The following is a 17113-nucleotide window of genomic DNA, read 5'->3' as shown; positions in this document are numbered from 1 at the left end:
ACCCTCCAACATGACCCGCCCCACTAGGTACAAAATGCTCTGCTTCTGGACTTCCCTATTAATTTAGGATTTCCATCACCTGTGTTGAACTAGTTAAATGATAAGAAAGCTGTTTCTTCACAGGTGATGGCAATAATAAATTAAGAGGGAAGTCCAGAAACAGAGCATTTTGTACCTAGTGGGACGGGTCATGTTGGAGGGTATGCAGTTCCCCCTATGAGATAGCGCCCACGCGGCTGCTCAGCTGGAGCAGCCCTCGAGCTGGCCTTGAACATGCTTTCACATCACCAGGCGTGGAGGAAGCGCTGCCGAGACACATTGTATATGCAGGGCATGGAAGGCAAGTAAAGCCTTATACGGTCTCTGTCAGCGGCACCTTTTGATCCACCAGCAACGCGGCCAGAGCCGGCCTTAGGCATAGGCAAGCTAGGCAATTGCCTAGGGCATCTGGTATGCCTAGGGGCACAAGCAGCTTCTGCTGATTAAAATGATATGCGGCATGCCTATATTCTGTGTGCAGCATTTCGTATGCAGATACAGCCACAGTCGCACACAGTATATAGGCATGCTGCATATCATTTTAATCAGCAGAAGCTGCTTGTGCATCCTAGCCACATAGCAATGCAAATAAGATGCATTTTCATAAAAAATAGGCACCCGACGTTAGCAGAGCTGCCAGTTGACTCACGCCAGGAACTATATGTGTCATTATTTGTATAAGGGCATTAATAATGTGTAACATATGTGTAAGGGGCACTATGTGTTTCATTATGTGTATAAGGGCACTAATAATGTGCGGCATATGTGTAAGGGACATTATGTGTGTCATTATGTGTATAAGGGCATTAACAATGTTCGGCATATGTGTAAGGGAAATTATGTGTATAAGGGCATTAATAAGGGTTGGCATAATGTGTAAGGCGCACTATGTTTATAAGGACATTAATAATGTGTGTCATATGTGTAAGGGGCATTACTGTGTCAGTGATCGCAAAAACGCGATATGGCGCGTATTTTACCCAGAAACAGCCGGCCGGGACTCACATTTAGAAGATGAGCGGGTCCCACAGGACGCGCTCATCTGAATATGTGTTTGCATGTGTTAAGCCTGTCAGCGGAATGCAGGAGGTGACTGGCTGTTTCCTCAGCCAATCACCTCCTGTAGGCTCCATCCAATCACAGCCTGCAGCATCTCCCGCTTTGAATCCTCCTCCCCGCCAGCACATGAATCTGTGCTGCAGGGCTGACAGACTGGCCCCACTCAGACGGCTCCACCTCCGCTCTGCCGCCAGCACCCTCCTCTGCGACTGGGAGTACAGCTCCGGATCTGCCCGCCGCCACCCCCCTACCCGGGACCCGCTCAACGCCCCACCGAGACCCGACAACCACCTTCCAGCAGGAGCCGCCCGGGCTGCGCAGCTCCCGCTGTAGGTAAGCAGTAGACAGTGCTGCATCGCCCCGCTTCACCTGGAGTAGCTGGTGCAGATGCGGGATGTCCGGGGGCTGCAAGCTCCGTGTGTGCAATGTGAGGCCGCTCAGAGTGTCAGGGCCTCACTGACACCATTTTTATGACAGCACAGTGCAGTGAGTGCACTGGCACAAGTAGCCAGCCGGCGCCGCAGCATGAAGGAGCTATCTGTGAAATCGCAAGCAGAGGCTGGCAAGAAGGAGCTCCTCCGATCGCTTCCCCTGACGGGCTGGCCACTGCTAAATATACCAGTAATCAGTACAACTGTGCAGTGACACTGACTATCCCATTGCACCTGGGGCTCCACTACTTTGACACAGTTGTAACTGATTATCGGTATATTTAGCAGTGGCCAGCCCGTCAGGGGAAGCGATTGGAGGAGCTCCTTCTTGCCAGAGAACAGCCTCTGCTTGCGATTTCACATAGAGCTCCTCCAGGCTGCGGCTACTACAGGCGCAGGCTGGCTACTTGTGCCAGTGCACTCACTGCACTGTGCTGTCAGAAAAAATGGTGAGTGTCAGTGAGTTGCTGCTGGGGGCGGAGCCACTTGTGTTAAACGGCCCCTTCATGCAACTGGAGGTGATAAGTGGTTACTGCAATGTGCCTCAGTGCTCTACCAGGCGCATTGTGTATAATAACGTGTTCTACCAGGCGCATTGTGTATAATAACGTGTTCTACCTGGCGCAATGTGTATAATAACGTGCTCTACCAGGCGCATTGTGTATAATAACGTGTTCTACCTGGCGCAATGTGTATAATAACGTGCTCTACCAGGCGCATTGTGTATAATAACGTGTTCTACCTGGCGCAATGTGTATGATAACGTGCTCTACCTGGTGCAATGTGTATATTAACGTGCTCTACCAGGCGCATTGTGTATAATAACGTGTTCTACCAGGCGCATTGTGTATAATAACGTGTTCTACCTGGTGCAATGTGTATAATAACGTGCTCTACCAGGCGCATTGTGTATAATAACGTGTTCTACCTGACGCAATGTGCATGGTAACTTGCTCTACCTAGCGGCAATGTGTATGATAACATGCTCTACCTGGCGCAATGTGTATGATAACGTGCTCTACCTGGCGCAGTGTGTATAATGTGTAATACCTGGCGCACTGTGTATGATAACGTGCTCTACCTAGCGGCAATGTGTATGATAACGTGCTCTACCTGGCGCAGTGTGTATGATAATGTGCTCTATCTGGCGCAGTGTGTATGATAACGTGCTCTATCTGGCGCAATGTGTATGATAACGTGTTCTACCTGGCGCAATGTGTATGATAACGTGCTCTACCAGGCGCAATGTGTATGATAACGTGCTCTACCTGGCATAATGTGCATAACGTTCTCTACCTGGTGCAATTTGTATAAGTCCTCTACCTGGTGCAAAGTGTATGACGTGCTGTACCTGGTGCAAAGTGTATGACGTGCTGTACCTGGTGCAAAGTGTATGACGTGCTGTACCTGGAGCAAAGTGTATGACGTGATCTACCTGGATCAGTGTGCATAGGAGGTTCTACCTGGTGCAATGTGTATAAGCGCCACTACTGTGTGGTGTAATGTGAATTGACACTATTATGTGGTCACGCCCCTTCCCTATGAAGCCACGCCCCTAAAATTTTGCGCCGCGCACTACCTATTCTTTATGGTCTAAGTGGTCTAACACCAATTCACTTTCTGCCTAAGGGCACCAAAATGTCTAGTTACAGCTCTGGTGCAGGGTGTCCTGCATGCTACACAGCCCAGCAGCACTGTAACCCCATCCCCCCATCTTGCAACACTTTTGTAGTGTCCAAACAAGATTAAAATTAATAAGAACCTTCATTCCGATGGGACCCAGAAAAAGACCGGTAGGACCCCAATTTTTAAAAGTGAAGGGTCCCTGGGACCCACTTTTTTTTTGGCTCAGCGCGATCACTGTGTGTGGTATTATGTGTATAAATGCATTACCAATGTGTGGCATTATGTGTATAAGGTGCTCTACAGTGTGGCGTAACGTATAGAAATGGCACTACTGTGTGGTCTAATGTGAATAAAGAGCAATATGGTGTGGTGTAATGTGAATAAGGAGCAATATGGTGTGGTGTAATGAGAATAAAGAGCAATATGGTGTGGTGTAATGTGAATAAGGAGCAATTCAGTATGATGTTATGTGAATGAGGGGCACTACTGTGAGAAGTAACGTATATAAGGTAAATTAGTACTACTGTGTGATGTAATGTGAATAAGGGACACTATCATATGATAAATTGTGAATAAAGTTGCACTACTGTGTGGTGTAATTTGAATTGGGGGTACTATTGTGTGGCCATGCCCCTTGCCAGCAAAAACACATACCTTTTTGGGCTGTGCACCGAATGTGCACACTATTCTTATTTAAATTACAGGGAAAACAAAAAAAGTACTGCTATGGGTGGGGGGTGATGGTGCTGGGAAAGGGGTGCAGGGTCAGAGGCGGAACTAGCGGTGGTGCTAGGGGGCACCAGCCTAAATCTTGCCTAGGGCATCATATTGGTTAGGGCCAGCTCTGAACGCGGCCACGAGAAGGAAGCCTAGGGTGTTGAGGGCGGAGTGGGCAATGCCTACCTAGGAGGCTGCTGTAGAAGGAAATTTTATTTCCTGTCTACTGCAGAACAATGCTGTGGGCCTATTTTAGAGGGTGGGCCTGGAGCTGCAGCTCCATCAGCCCCATTGTTAATCCGGCCCTGCCTACCCTGCATGCAAAAGCAGCCAATATTTACCCTGCATGCAAAAACACCCCTTGCATTTCAACATGGTTTGTCCAAGTACAGTTACTTGCTTTTTTTTTTTTTTTTTTGCTTTACTAACACCTCAGAATTAGGGATGGGCATCGGAAGCATTGAATGGTTGCTGGGCTGCCGACATGAGATTCAGCAATGCGATGATGGCGGCTAATAGCTATCGCATTGATGGGGCTGTGAATAGCTCAGAGTACAGGGGTGTGACCAAACCTGGGAGGCTTAGACATGCCCCCATCCCAAAAAAATAATCTTAACAAGGGCGGCTCCAGGTAGGGTGGGGAGGAGCTTGGCAATCAGTGCTATCGCCCCCACCTATAACACTTCTCTTCTGTCCACTACTGCTGTATATAGTGCAGCCACCCACAGCGGTGCATTGGGCAGTGAGAGAGAAGAGACTGTTCAGCCGCAGCAGCCTCTCCAGACTCCGGTCTAGCAGCAGAGTCTTTTCTCTCACTACCTTATGTGCCACTGCGGCTGCGCTGCTATACAGCGGCCAGGGCCATTGAGAACAGGGTAGATGCTAGAATCAAGTGGGCTAAGGGACCTTTTCCGTAAGGGGGAGGAGCCACGACACTAGAGGGAGGAGCTACGCCAGCGGGATAGTTCCTCTACTATCCACGCCACCAACTATTACCTTTAGTAATCAGGTGGCGAGCGGAGCGGAGCGAGCCACCGTGCCCGAAGCGTGGCGAGCGAAGCGTGGCGAGCGAAGCGAGCCCGCGAGGGTACTTTTCGGGTACCCTGTTCGCCCGTAGCTCCTCCCTCTGGTGACGTGTCTCCTCCCCTAGATACGTCAGAAGGTCCCTTCTCCCACTCCGAAATAGAATCAACCTTGAGAACAGGGACAGGCCTAGCTACTGGAGCCAGGGCATACCTCCCAACACGACCCTCTCCAGGAGGGACAACATGCTCTACTTTTGGATTTTTCTTTTAATTTGTGATTGCCGGCACCTGTTTTGAACAGGTTAATGGATAAGAAAGGTGTTTCATTACACAGGTGAGGGCAATTATAAATTAAGAGGGAAGTCCAGGAGCAGAGCATTCTGTCCCTCCTGGAGAGGGTCATGTTGGGATGTATGCCAGGGAGGGGGTGAGAGGAGGCACTGCAGTGAGGCGGGGGCTGCCTCCTCTTTCTTCAGGGTCCCTGTTGCTTCTGGCATCATATGATCTCCCGCTCCCAGTGCTTGACAAATCAGGTCCCTGTTGGAGGGGTTTAGCTGCACTGCAAAAGGGAACAATGTGAATATCCCCCTGAGCAGCTGCCTCGCCATACTGTACTGCGTGTTGCAACAGCTGACACGAGCCACTCCAATAAGGCTAGACCCGGGTAAACAATATGCCCACCCCTCTCTGCACCAATGACAAGGGCCAGAGGCAGCAGCTGACCTGGGCCCTCGTCATGCCCCTTTAACCACCCGGGGCCCAGGTAAATAGTATCCGCTTCACCCCCTCTCAGCGCCCAAGCGCATCAAAACCATTCTATGGCAGAGCCATCAATGGTTTTAGCATGCGCATATGCAGAAGCAATCAGAGATTTGCATATTAACTGAGCTGCAGACACCCAGAAGTGGAAACTGATGTACAGAAGCAGCCAGCCATCAGATGGTCAACAGAAAGTTGCATCTGATGGATAGGAACTATCGAATACCCTTAATTCAATGAGAAATATACTTCCATGAAATCGGGAACATTGCTGATCATCGGCTTCCGATGTCCATCCCTACTCAGAATCAGGCCCAAGGAGTGGAGAAGGCACATTTGTTGTCCCCTGCATTGCAGCAAGATGCACAACTCCTTGGAAAAGACCGTCATTTACCTCTGTGGTGGGTCCCAGAGATCGGGTCTCTATACATGTAATGGGGCGCACCTTGCACTGTCCATTTTCTCTTTTATAGCAAAGTGCATTTCTCAGTGCTCTTTTTCTATCGAAGCCATAAAGATATCTCCAAAGTTACAAAAGTGTGGCCTGTAATAAAGATGGTTTCCTCACTTTCATGATTTAATCAGGCCCAGACAACCTGTCACTACCCAGCTGTTGTGAAACTACAAGCCCCAGCATCAATCTAGATGCCCTAGCGATCTGCACCCCTGTGCGGGCATGCGGACTATGTTGAAACCAGGGAGATCTGTGCGCAGTGCAACCATACTGCGACTCAGAACCAGGCCCCTGGAGAGCAGTTTTTTGTCCAAACCTGAATGAAGCCATAATGAGGCTACCTACCTGGGCAGTAATTTAGGGGTGCAGAGAAAACATCTACATGAATTAAAGGGGTGGTCCATACATGGTAATACTGTAGTTTGCACTGTAATGTAAAGTTTTACTTTCTGCACGCTGCACATTTTTAGGCATATTAGCTAAGCTGCAAATCCAGGCACAGGAGCTGTGAGGTGGACGTGGACCATGAAATGCGCTTTGCGGGCACGTTTTGTGCATAACGAAACTTTGTGGGTTTGCAGATTTTGAAGTATGTGAATGACCCTTCCCGCATGCAGAATATTCCTGGATCAGTGCTCATTCAGTTATAATTTATTTAAGCATACAGTGCACACTACACCGCATACAGTGGCCACGTGATAAAGTATGCTAAAATATTGCATGCAAAAAGTAGACAAATCAGGAGAGGAGTGACAGAGTACTCTGTGTCTGTCTGACTGACTGGAAAACAGTGTCTCAAATTGCTTCAGGTGACTGTAATGGGTAGTACAGGTGGAAGAGGATACTGCAGATTTAAATACCAATACCTGGCTGTAATTGTGTGCTATTGTATTTTGTGTGTGTATTTAACACTTACAAACAATACCACCTCATTCCCTGTACTCACCATACTACTGTTCCCTTTTTTATGGACAGTCCCTCTTTTTTGACCAGACTTCCCTTATTTAGCTTTTTCCTTAGCACTGTACCTCTTGTCTGTCTTCTGTATGGGGTCCATACTGTGTGTATCTGTTTTCTAATACAGGTTGAGTATCCCATATCCAAATATTCCAAAATACGAAATATTCCGAAATACGGAATTTTTTGAGCGAGCGTGAGATAGTAAAACCTTTGTTTTCTTATAGCTCAATGTACACAAACTTTGTTTAATATACAAAGTTATTAAAATATTGTATTAAATGATCTTCAGGTTTTGTACATAAGGTGTATATGAAACATACATAAATTGTGTGAATGTACACACACATTGTTTAATGCACAAAGTTATTAAAAATACTGGCTAAAATGACCTTCAGGCTGTGTGTATAAGGTGCATATGAAACATTCTGTGGTTAGACTTGGGTCCCATCGCCATGATATCTCATTATGGGATGCAATTATTCCAAACTACGGAAATCTGATATCCAAAATACCTCTGGTCCCAAGCATTTTGGATAAGGGATACTCAACCTGTACATAAATATCCACATAATAACCTGATTTCCACAGTGACATACAGGTATCTAGTGATCTGTAGGTAGTGATACTGTGGCAGTGAGGATACGGTTATTGTAGACAGGCAAATGTGTTGAGGAAAACATTGCTGAACGGTAAATATACAGTATACCCCTTGTATAAACACAAATAAATGACACAAATCTAAGTGATTATATTATACAACATTATTATTGGTTATGATTAATGTGGACATGTTACCATAGAAAACACTACTGATTATGATCGATAGTCATATTACCATAGGAACATTATAATAATAACAAAATAAATATAGCTGCCAATATTTAAAAATAGTTTTCATGGACCTTTTGCTGTAGAGCCAGTGCATCACTGTAGATTGTGTACAGTTCTGTCTCATTGGAGAACTACAAGTCTCATCATGTCATGAATACTAAATTGAACAAATAATATGCTTTTTTAACGGATTAAATAATCATTAACGTAAATCAACAGTAACAATAAATCGCAAAAAAGTTACATTCACCGTCTGAGATAGGTTTTGTTTGCGGTGCAGTGGGTCGGTATTGAAAAGCAAGGACATTCTTCCAGGGATACAGTAAATCATAAAAATCTCAGAGGCAGTTGGCCACTATGAATTGAATAAAGCTAGTAGCAATAGTTTTTACATCTGTAAATCCAAACCACCCAGAGATCCATATACTGAGGATGAAGTTTAACTCTGCTCCTGCTGGAAGGAACAATAAGGCACCACACAGCAGTGAGAGCTACATCCTCTTGTAATGTGAAGTTACAGGGACTTTATACATAGTGCTGGGGTGGACAGAGACCAGCTCATGCAGGGGTAGGTAATAAGATGCAGTGGGGAGGCTCTGCATTGTTAAGGGAGATGATTGTGGGACAGGTAGAGAATGGATACACAGTAGTAATGCTGGAGGAAGGAGCAGCAGCAGCACAAAGTGGAAAGGCTGTTGTATTGGAAAGTGGCCCGTCCCATCCCAGCCCATAGTCACTCCCACAGCCCGGAGGCAGCAGCTCGCCTATGTGCAATAGGTATGCCACAAAGCAGGCTGTGCTAGAAGAGGAGGGAGACGGAAAGCACAGGTCCAGGGGTGCCAGTCCTTACCAGCGGTGCCAGCCTTCCTCCTCACCTGCCCTGGGCGCACATCCCGCTCAGGCACCATGTATGACTGCGTGGAAGCTTTCCCCCTGATGCCCCGGCCACTGTATGACATGAGCCCCCAAGGTGCCTGCATGCTGCGGAAAGCGGGCTGCTTTGGGGGTCTGGACCCATTTGGATGGATGCAGAGCCACAGCTTACAATGTAGGTGACTTTATAAAACTACGTCTCATGCGTTCGTTTGCATTGCATCTCTGCACGGGGCTTGGTGGGGATTCCTCTTTGATATAACTAGCATTTTCTGAATCAGCCACATATGTGTGTGTGTGTGTGTGTGTGTGTGTGTGTGTGTGTGTGTGTGTGTGTGTGTGTGTGTGTGTATATATATATAAAATAAATGTAAACAGCGATCAATATGTACAGTTTCTGCTCAATGCAGATATGACTTTGGTACTGTTGATTTGACCCCCGCAATATGTATCTTTCTCTGGGCTGTGTGTGTTTTTTATCAACTTTCTATGTGATCCAGTGATTGTGCTCTTGGTGTAGTGAGATGTGTGTTTCCAGATACATCACAGTCTGTTCCTGCATTCCATGGCTGGGATACACTGAGAGGTGACTGCACTCCCTTATTATTTCTGCATATCAGTACCATATGTGTTACACAAACAAGCACGCAGCATCTAGGGGATCCTTGTACACAACTGAACAATGAGAACTAAACTCTGAAATAGCTAATTACTGCACAACTTGTCCTGGTTGATAAACAGTAAAAACTTTTTTTCTCTCTGTAACAAGGTCTGTCTGTATCCCCTTAATCAAATCACTGTTATCAATCATCTGATGTTATACAATGATACTGTCTGCTGGAGAGAGTTTATTACATGCCAGGGGGTAGCTAGCCTCTATATTGTGACAGCAATTTTCACATGCTTCAAGTGACAGCCCACTGGGCACCAGAGAACAATCCGCCAGACAAAGCTGTTTAATGCATTAGATGCCTCTCCGGTGATCTAGGAGTTAAAGTATTCTTTGTGGCAAAGCATCTTTGGAGTAGAACACAATACTGTGGGCTTTCCCAGGGGATAGAGTGTGTGGGATAAAAAGTTACACTGGAACATTGAGTCAAGCACTGTGATTGTGTTTAGTGAGTGTACAGTGATGGCGTGTTGTCAGTACTGTGGGTGTCAATGTTGCTGTAGGTATGATTGTGTGTGTACATTGTTTTGACGGTGTCAGATTGTGAGTGTGTGGTTGAGGGAGGGGTACCAGTCGGAATGTAGATTTTCTTTCACGCTTGTTGGGCGGGTGATTTTTTTTTTAATATGGAAATTTGGCTAAATGCCACTAGACAGACAAACAGGATGACAATCAGAAAAGGGCAAATGCACAATAAGCCACAAACCAAGAATGGAGGAGTGTGTCAGCTTGTGATGTGCCTGTAACCCAAGCCTGTGTCTAGCTCTATGCTGTTATATAGATGTGTATATATACAAGTCATTTTATTGAATCCGTACACTATTGTGTCAGTGTTCATCAGATCTGTATTGTGTGGTGCTGGGTTCTCCAACCTTTCAGTGTATACTGACATAACAATATGTACCGCTAGTTGTGTTTTTTGCACATCTCCCACTGTAGTTGAGATTGATGATTTTAATGTGAATTATTATACCTTTGAGAGAACTACTGTTTTGTCTATGAATTTTGATGGAAGTTAGATTTTTTTGCAAACATATTGTTGCAGGGTTATTTTTCATCTATTTTAATGCAGTGGGGCAATTAAAACTTGAACTTGTTTTTCCCAGATTTTATATACCAAACCATCCATTACAACCTCACAGTCATGCTATCTTCAACAACTATACCTATTTTATTTCTTCAGTATTAAGGGGGGTATTTACCAAAGCATGGAGAGAGATAAGGTGGAGAAAAATAAAGCACTAACCAATCAGCTAATTTTTAAAACACAGCCTGTACAATGACAGTTAGAGGCTGATTGGTTAATGCTTTATATCTCTTTACTTTATCTCTTTTCATACTTTGATAAATACCCCCCTGAGTATTTAGATGGTAAGATAATGGATTAAGCTGATTAAATGTGTCATATTTTCTTTCTCTAACCAGTAGCTGAAATTAACTCTTATTATAGATCCGCGTAGTATACAGTATACCAGTCATGTCCTATTACAGTTCCGCATTGTATACAGTATACCAGAGTCATGTCCTATTACAGTTCCGCATTGTATAAAGTATACCAAAGTCATGTCCTATTACAGTTCTGCGTAGTATACAGTATACCAGAGTCATGTCCTATTACAGTTCCGCGTAGTATACAGTATACCAGAGTCATGTCCTATTACAGTTCCGCATTGTATGCAGTATACCAAAGTCATGTCCTATTACAGTTCTGCGTAGTATACAGTATACCAGAGTCATGTCCTATTACAGTTTCGCGTAGTATACAGTATACCAGAGTCATGTCCTATTACAGGTCTGCGTAGTATACAGTATACAAGAGTCATGTCCTATTACAGTTCCGTGTAGTATACAGTATACAAGAGTCATGTCCTATTACAGTTCCGCGTAGTATACAGTATACCAGAGTCATGTCCTATTACAGTTCTGCGTAGTATACAGTATACCAGAGTCATGCCCTATTACAGTTCCGCGTAGTATACAGTATACAAGAGTCATGTCCTATTACAGTTCCGCATTGTATACAGTATATCAGAGTCATGTCCTATTACAGTTCCGCGTAGTATACAGCAGTGACGTGCAGTGGGGTGAGGCAGGTGAGGCAGAGCCTTTCCTGTCATACTTACATTTGTACCAGAGTTTTGACTGTATAAAGTATATGAAAAATACGTAGAATATGTTTGAAATTTCTTCTTTGCATTATTCCAATCATTTTTATAGCCAAATCTCTGGAGTAAAAAGTCTATGGCAGGGGAGGCAGTGCCTCACCTGCTTATCTTTTCCGCACATCTCTGATAAAAACTCACCAAATTACCAGGAGTTTATACTTCTGCACCTGTGTATAATCCCCAGATGCATCCTTTGGCTCATATTTTATGTGTAAATCTGGCTCTGGTGCTAACTAGTGCCTCCTTAGCTTTTTAGCTCACCGCACATCCCTGGTATACAGTATACCAGAGTCATGTCCTATTACAGTTCCGCGTAGTATACAGTATACTAGAGTCATGTCCTATTACAGTTCTGTGTAGTATACAGTATACAAGAGTCATGTCCTATTACAGTTCCGCATTGTATACAGTATACTAGAGTCATGTCCTATTACAGTTCCGCGTAGTATACAGTATACCAGAGTCATGTCCTATTACAGTTCTGCGTAGTATACAGCATACAAGAATCATGTCCTATTACAGTTCCGTGTAGTATACAGTATACAAGAGTCATGTCCTATTACAGTTCCGCATTTTATACAGTATACCAGAGTCATGTTCTATTACAGTTCCGCATTGTATACAGTATACCAGAGTCATGTCTTATTACAGTTCTGCGTTGTATACAGTATACCAGAGTCATGTCCTATTACAGTTCGCGTAGTATACAGTATACCAGAGTCATGTCCTATTACAGTTCCGCATTGTATACAGTATACCAGAGTCATGTCCTATTACAGTTCTGCGTTGTATACAGTATACAAGAGTCATGTCCTAGGGATCTTGCATTCTATAGAATGTTAGTCACTTCCTCACTCTATATAGCTTGACACACAACTTTTTATCAGTAACTGCATTTTTTTAACTGTTCCCGTTATATAAATTTTTTGCCAATTATTTGCTTCCTTTTTGTAATGAGCCTGATTTCCCAATACATAAAGGTAACTCAGGTCAGTTTGGGAAAAGACCATTGCTCGACAAAGTTACACTGAAATGTACAGTAAAATGGCTGTTGATGGGTTAAAGGGCAGTAAAGCGGAAATGGACAAGCTGGGAATATTATGGGTTTGTGGGTTCTACTGGAAGCCTTTAAACCTGCCTTCCATATGATGTACTGACAAAGGCCTTCTTATGCTAGCCCTTTCACAAGTTACCAGGATTCCTGTATTAGGGACAAATGGCTCTTAATGGCCCGACTAGGTTGTAAACATTTTATGACTGTTATAAATGTTTCTGCTTTGAAGTTCAGCCTATGGACAAAGAATTTCCTGAATTTTAGAAATTTGGGGTGAAAAACACTGTGTCATTTTTTACTCTCATTCCTGTCCCAGCTTTTTTAGTGCTTTATTTTTATGATGGCAGAGGTGAGAGCTGGGTGAAGGGGCCTGGTTGCCTCACTTTTTTCTCTCTCCCCTTGATCTGTTGATACCAGTCTGGGGCCCTCGTAAAAGTTCCTTTAAACTTCTCAAATACTTCACTCCATCCCCCTTTCCCCTTCACGGCCATAATCCTTTTGTACGTGGTTATGCTGCTTTGTGCATGAGCAAATGTTTGATAACTTTATTAGCTGTGTTAACAGCGTCTAAATCACACTGCATTCTTATTAAAAGCTAACGTATTTGTAGCGTTTACTCCCTTTTTGCCCCAAACTAGTACGAGATTTACTGCGCTCTGGTAGCATGATAATCTTTTTTTTTGTCTTATTAATTGTATTATTTTTTTACACAAACTTAAAGGTTAATTCTAAGCAGAAATCACACTTCCCAAAATACATAATCGCTTTCTTTGCCAGTTTAACTTATTATTAGTTTAATCTTAGAAAAGACCTGTGTGAAGTATGTTTACATTCCATTACTGTCATCATTATCTTTTATGTCTACATTTTTGCCAAAAAGTTGATGCTTTTTTGAAAGCATGGAAAAATGCCTTCTGCACCTGTCATCGACACATACTGGTGGTGTGCTATGTGAGCCCAGCCTATAAACTCACTAGGAGTTGTTGGAATCACTGAGCCATTGTGTGTGGTATGATACCTGCCACCTCAGGAAATTTCCTAGGAAATTGTCCCTCCCGACATTTTTTTTCATGAGGTAATCAGGACAAAAGTGGCAATTCACATAAACGTGCATTAAAAAAGGGGTGAGGGTTGCCCTATATGGTAAGGAGCACACGCAGAGTTTCCAAAACCCCAGAATACCCCTAATACTAGTATGGATGGTGTAATGGTTAGCATTACTGCCTCACAGCACTGAGATCATGGGTTTGATTCCTACTGTGGCCCTAACTGTGCGGAGTTTGTATATTCTCCTCATACTTGCGTGTTTTTCCTCCGGGGTTCTCCGGTTTCTTCCCACAATCCAAAAATACAGTATACTGGTAGGTTAATTGGCTCCCAACAAAATTAACCCTAGTGTGTAATATGTGTGTGTGTGTGTGTGTGTGTGTGTGTGTACATGTGATAGGGAATCTAGATTGTAAGCTCCACTGGGGCAGGGACTGATGGGTAAATATTCTCTGTAAAAGCGCTGAGGAATATGTGTGCACTCTATAAATAACTGGTAATAAATAAATAATAAATAATACTCCTACCCTTAAAAACACCCTTACCCTTAAACTATGTGGGCACCCACTTATGTGCATGTCCCTGCTTGCCTCAATACCCACAGTTGAGAGGTATGAGTAAACGGATAAGCTGCATTCTCAAAATGGCTGCCACCAGGTGTGTGTTGGTGACAGGTGTACATTGGTGGTAGCCTCCTGCAGGTAAGGTAGATCATTTCCACGGCAGTGACTGACAGAGCTTTTTAGGGGCACCAATCAAAATGTACATTTTCATTACCTCTTGGTTTGTCAGGCTAGACTCATACATACTCTTGCAGATGTAAAATAAATCTGTGAGGCCACAACCATCTATGCATCAGTAACTACTTACACAGGCTCAGATTTGAGGAAATACTAGTGTGAATCAGCCACCACAAAAAACGTATATCTGTATTCAGTCACATATCTTCCTTGTGTATACCCACTGGCCTGGTTGTATTAGCTATGCATTTGCTGCTGTGAAGTAGGTAAATTGTATTTGACTGTAGTATTTGCTTTGGAAATTAAATTGTCTCTGACATTTGATCATTTTCAACTGCTGGCGTTCTTAGAAAATCCCAAAATAAACTAAAACTATGAACTAAAATATTGGTTTCTTAAAAGAAGAAAAAAGATCACCTATTGGGTTCCCTGTAAGTGAGCCTCTATTAATTTATTGTCAACATTTACACTATGGGTTTTTGGCTTTCTCCTTCTATTTAATATATCATTCATCTGTAACCTCCTCCTCTCCCCACAGTCTACCCCTCCCTTCCACATAGCACTTCCTCTGGTTTGTGTCTCACGTTGGCACAGCTGAGTCAAAGAAGTTTTGTCACAGTGTGCGTAGGGCAGTGACAGGCGTGTGCAGTGAAAAATATTGCAATATTGGTGCCTGGAAAGGGAAGGAAATGAGGCAGAATCTCTGACGCGGTGACATCACAAGGTACACTCACCAAATAGAGTGCAAAATTTGTTACATGATGGTAAGGTGAACATCTGTCGTGACTTGTAAAAGCCCCGCCCAACCTTTTCAGCCCCCTTCCCCTGATACCTTTATAGTGTAAATGGATATGTAATGTTATCTAGTTATATTTTTGTTTTTATTATGAATCATAAATAAGTCTTATATGGCAAATGCAATCAACAGTTCCTACTGATGCAGGAATTAGATGTGAATGTACCCTATAACTGAACGTTTTCAAATAATCGGGTCTATTTATTAAGCCTTGGAGAGAAATAAAGTGGAGAGAGATAAAGTAGTAACCAATCAGCTCCTACTGTAAGTACAATGTTACAGGCTGTGTTTGAAAATTGACAGGTGCTGGTTGGTTGCTACTTTATCTCTCTCCACTTTATCTCTCTTAGTAAATAGACCCCTATATTAGTGAATATTTAAAAAAATAAAAAAAATCATCCCCCACAGGGCGAGGGAATACATCTCATCACATGATTTCTGTGTGCTATAGGTATGCAAATGACTCCACACAATGGGGCAGATGTACTAGGCCTTGAAAAGTGATAAAGTAGTGAAAGAGTGATAAACTATCAGCCAGTCAGCTCCTAACTGTCACTTTTCAAACACAGCCTGCAACATGGCAGTTAGGAGATGATTGGCTGGTACGTTATCACTCTCCACTTTGTGGTCTATTTACTAAAGGCCTGTATTCACGGGCAGATGTGGGGAGAGATGTGTGCTGAGCGAACCGCTCAGCACACATCTCTCCCCCCGCTCAGCACAGCGCGATGTGTGCTAAGCGTGCGGGTGGGGGGGCCGCTGGGGAAATGAGCGACCTGCTAGAGTGTGTCTGCATGCAGGCCAATCTAACACCAGCGATAGCGACGCGCGGGGCTATCGCTGTGGGGGGTACACACGGACAGATCATGCTTAAAATCTAAGCAATCCCCCCCTTAAGCCTTGGATGGAGATAAAGTGGATGGAGATGAAGTACCAGCCAACCGGCTCCTAACTGACATTTTTTAAACACAGCCTGTAACATGGAAGTTAGGAGCTAATTGGCTGGTACTTTATCTCTCTCCCCTTTATCTCCATCCAAGGTGTAGTAAATAGGCTCCTTTGTCACTTTTCAAGGCTTAGTAAATCTGGCCTAATAAATCCACTTTGGATACAGCCAGTTTATCCTACCAGATCTCATCAGTGGGAGATATAGATCAGTGGCTGCTGAGGTGTAGGGCTCCATTCATACTAATGCCTGCACTGTTCCAGTACATGAGAAAGCATACTAAATTCTCCTATATCTCTCAAGTTACTCAAATCAACATGAGGGAAAATACATGTTTTAAAAATGGCCGATGAAACTTTTATTTACTAGAGAGGCATATTGAATAGTTCAGAGTGGGGGTGCAGACCTGTCATTGCTTCAGAATACCTATAGTGACCTTAGTTTAGCACCGCCCAAAGGATTAAATTCCTAGTAAATGCAAGCCAGATAGTTTTCTGTGTGGACGCTACATGCATTAGATTTCCCTTGGCAGCATTTGAGCACAGATGGGACTCTCCGTGGCGCGGGATAGAGAGCTCAGTGTGTTACAGAGCACATTCCACAGGTGTGTGCCGCCTCTATCACCATCAGTGGCATCAAGTTAAAGAGGAGCCCCCCCTCCCCTAAAGGGATGATTGTTTGTTTTGTTGTGTTCAGAAGCTATTAAGTAGGATTAGACACAGGACTGTAATGGGATCTACCCAGGAAATGGTAGGGCTGATAACCAGCTTTTCCAACAGACAGGATTCTTATGGAAATTTATAAGAAGGCTTCAGAAGCCATCCTTGGGCTGGCACTATTCTGGGTTTATTGTCATTGTTCATTTTTAATTGCTGAAGAGATTAGACAGTAATTAGGGCAGGATTGTTCCCCAGAGGAGCA

The 17113-nt window shown here is 44.0% G+C and overlaps 1 protein-coding gene across 5 annotated transcripts in view; it reads left to right on the top strand.

The window, feature by feature from the left end:
- RARG (retinoic acid receptor gamma) overlaps window positions 1-17113 on the top strand; it is a 289456-nt gene that overhangs the window by 223877 nt on the left and 48466 nt on the right. Inside the window, exon 1 of one of the 5 annotated variants that reach the window (XM_063952106.1) lies at window positions 8663-8949. The exons of the other annotated variants lie outside the window; for them this stretch is intronic. Within the exon in view, the coding sequence (XP_063808176.1) occupies window positions 8808-8949 (142 nt within the window). The 5' untranslated portion in view covers window positions 8663-8807. Of the gene's footprint in view, window positions 1-8662; window positions 8950-17113 lie in introns of those variants that run through there. 5 annotated transcript variants of the gene reach the window in all.

The sequence above is a fragment of the Pseudophryne corroboree genome, chromosome 2 (assembly GCF_028390025.1).
Source record: "Pseudophryne corroboree isolate aPseCor3 chromosome 2, aPseCor3.hap2, whole genome shotgun sequence".
NCBI classification, from domain to species: Eukaryota; Metazoa; Chordata; class Amphibia; order Anura; family Myobatrachidae; genus Pseudophryne; species Pseudophryne corroboree.
Note: the sequence above shows the minus strand (reverse complement) of the source record. Positions and strands in the feature narration are given on the sequence as shown.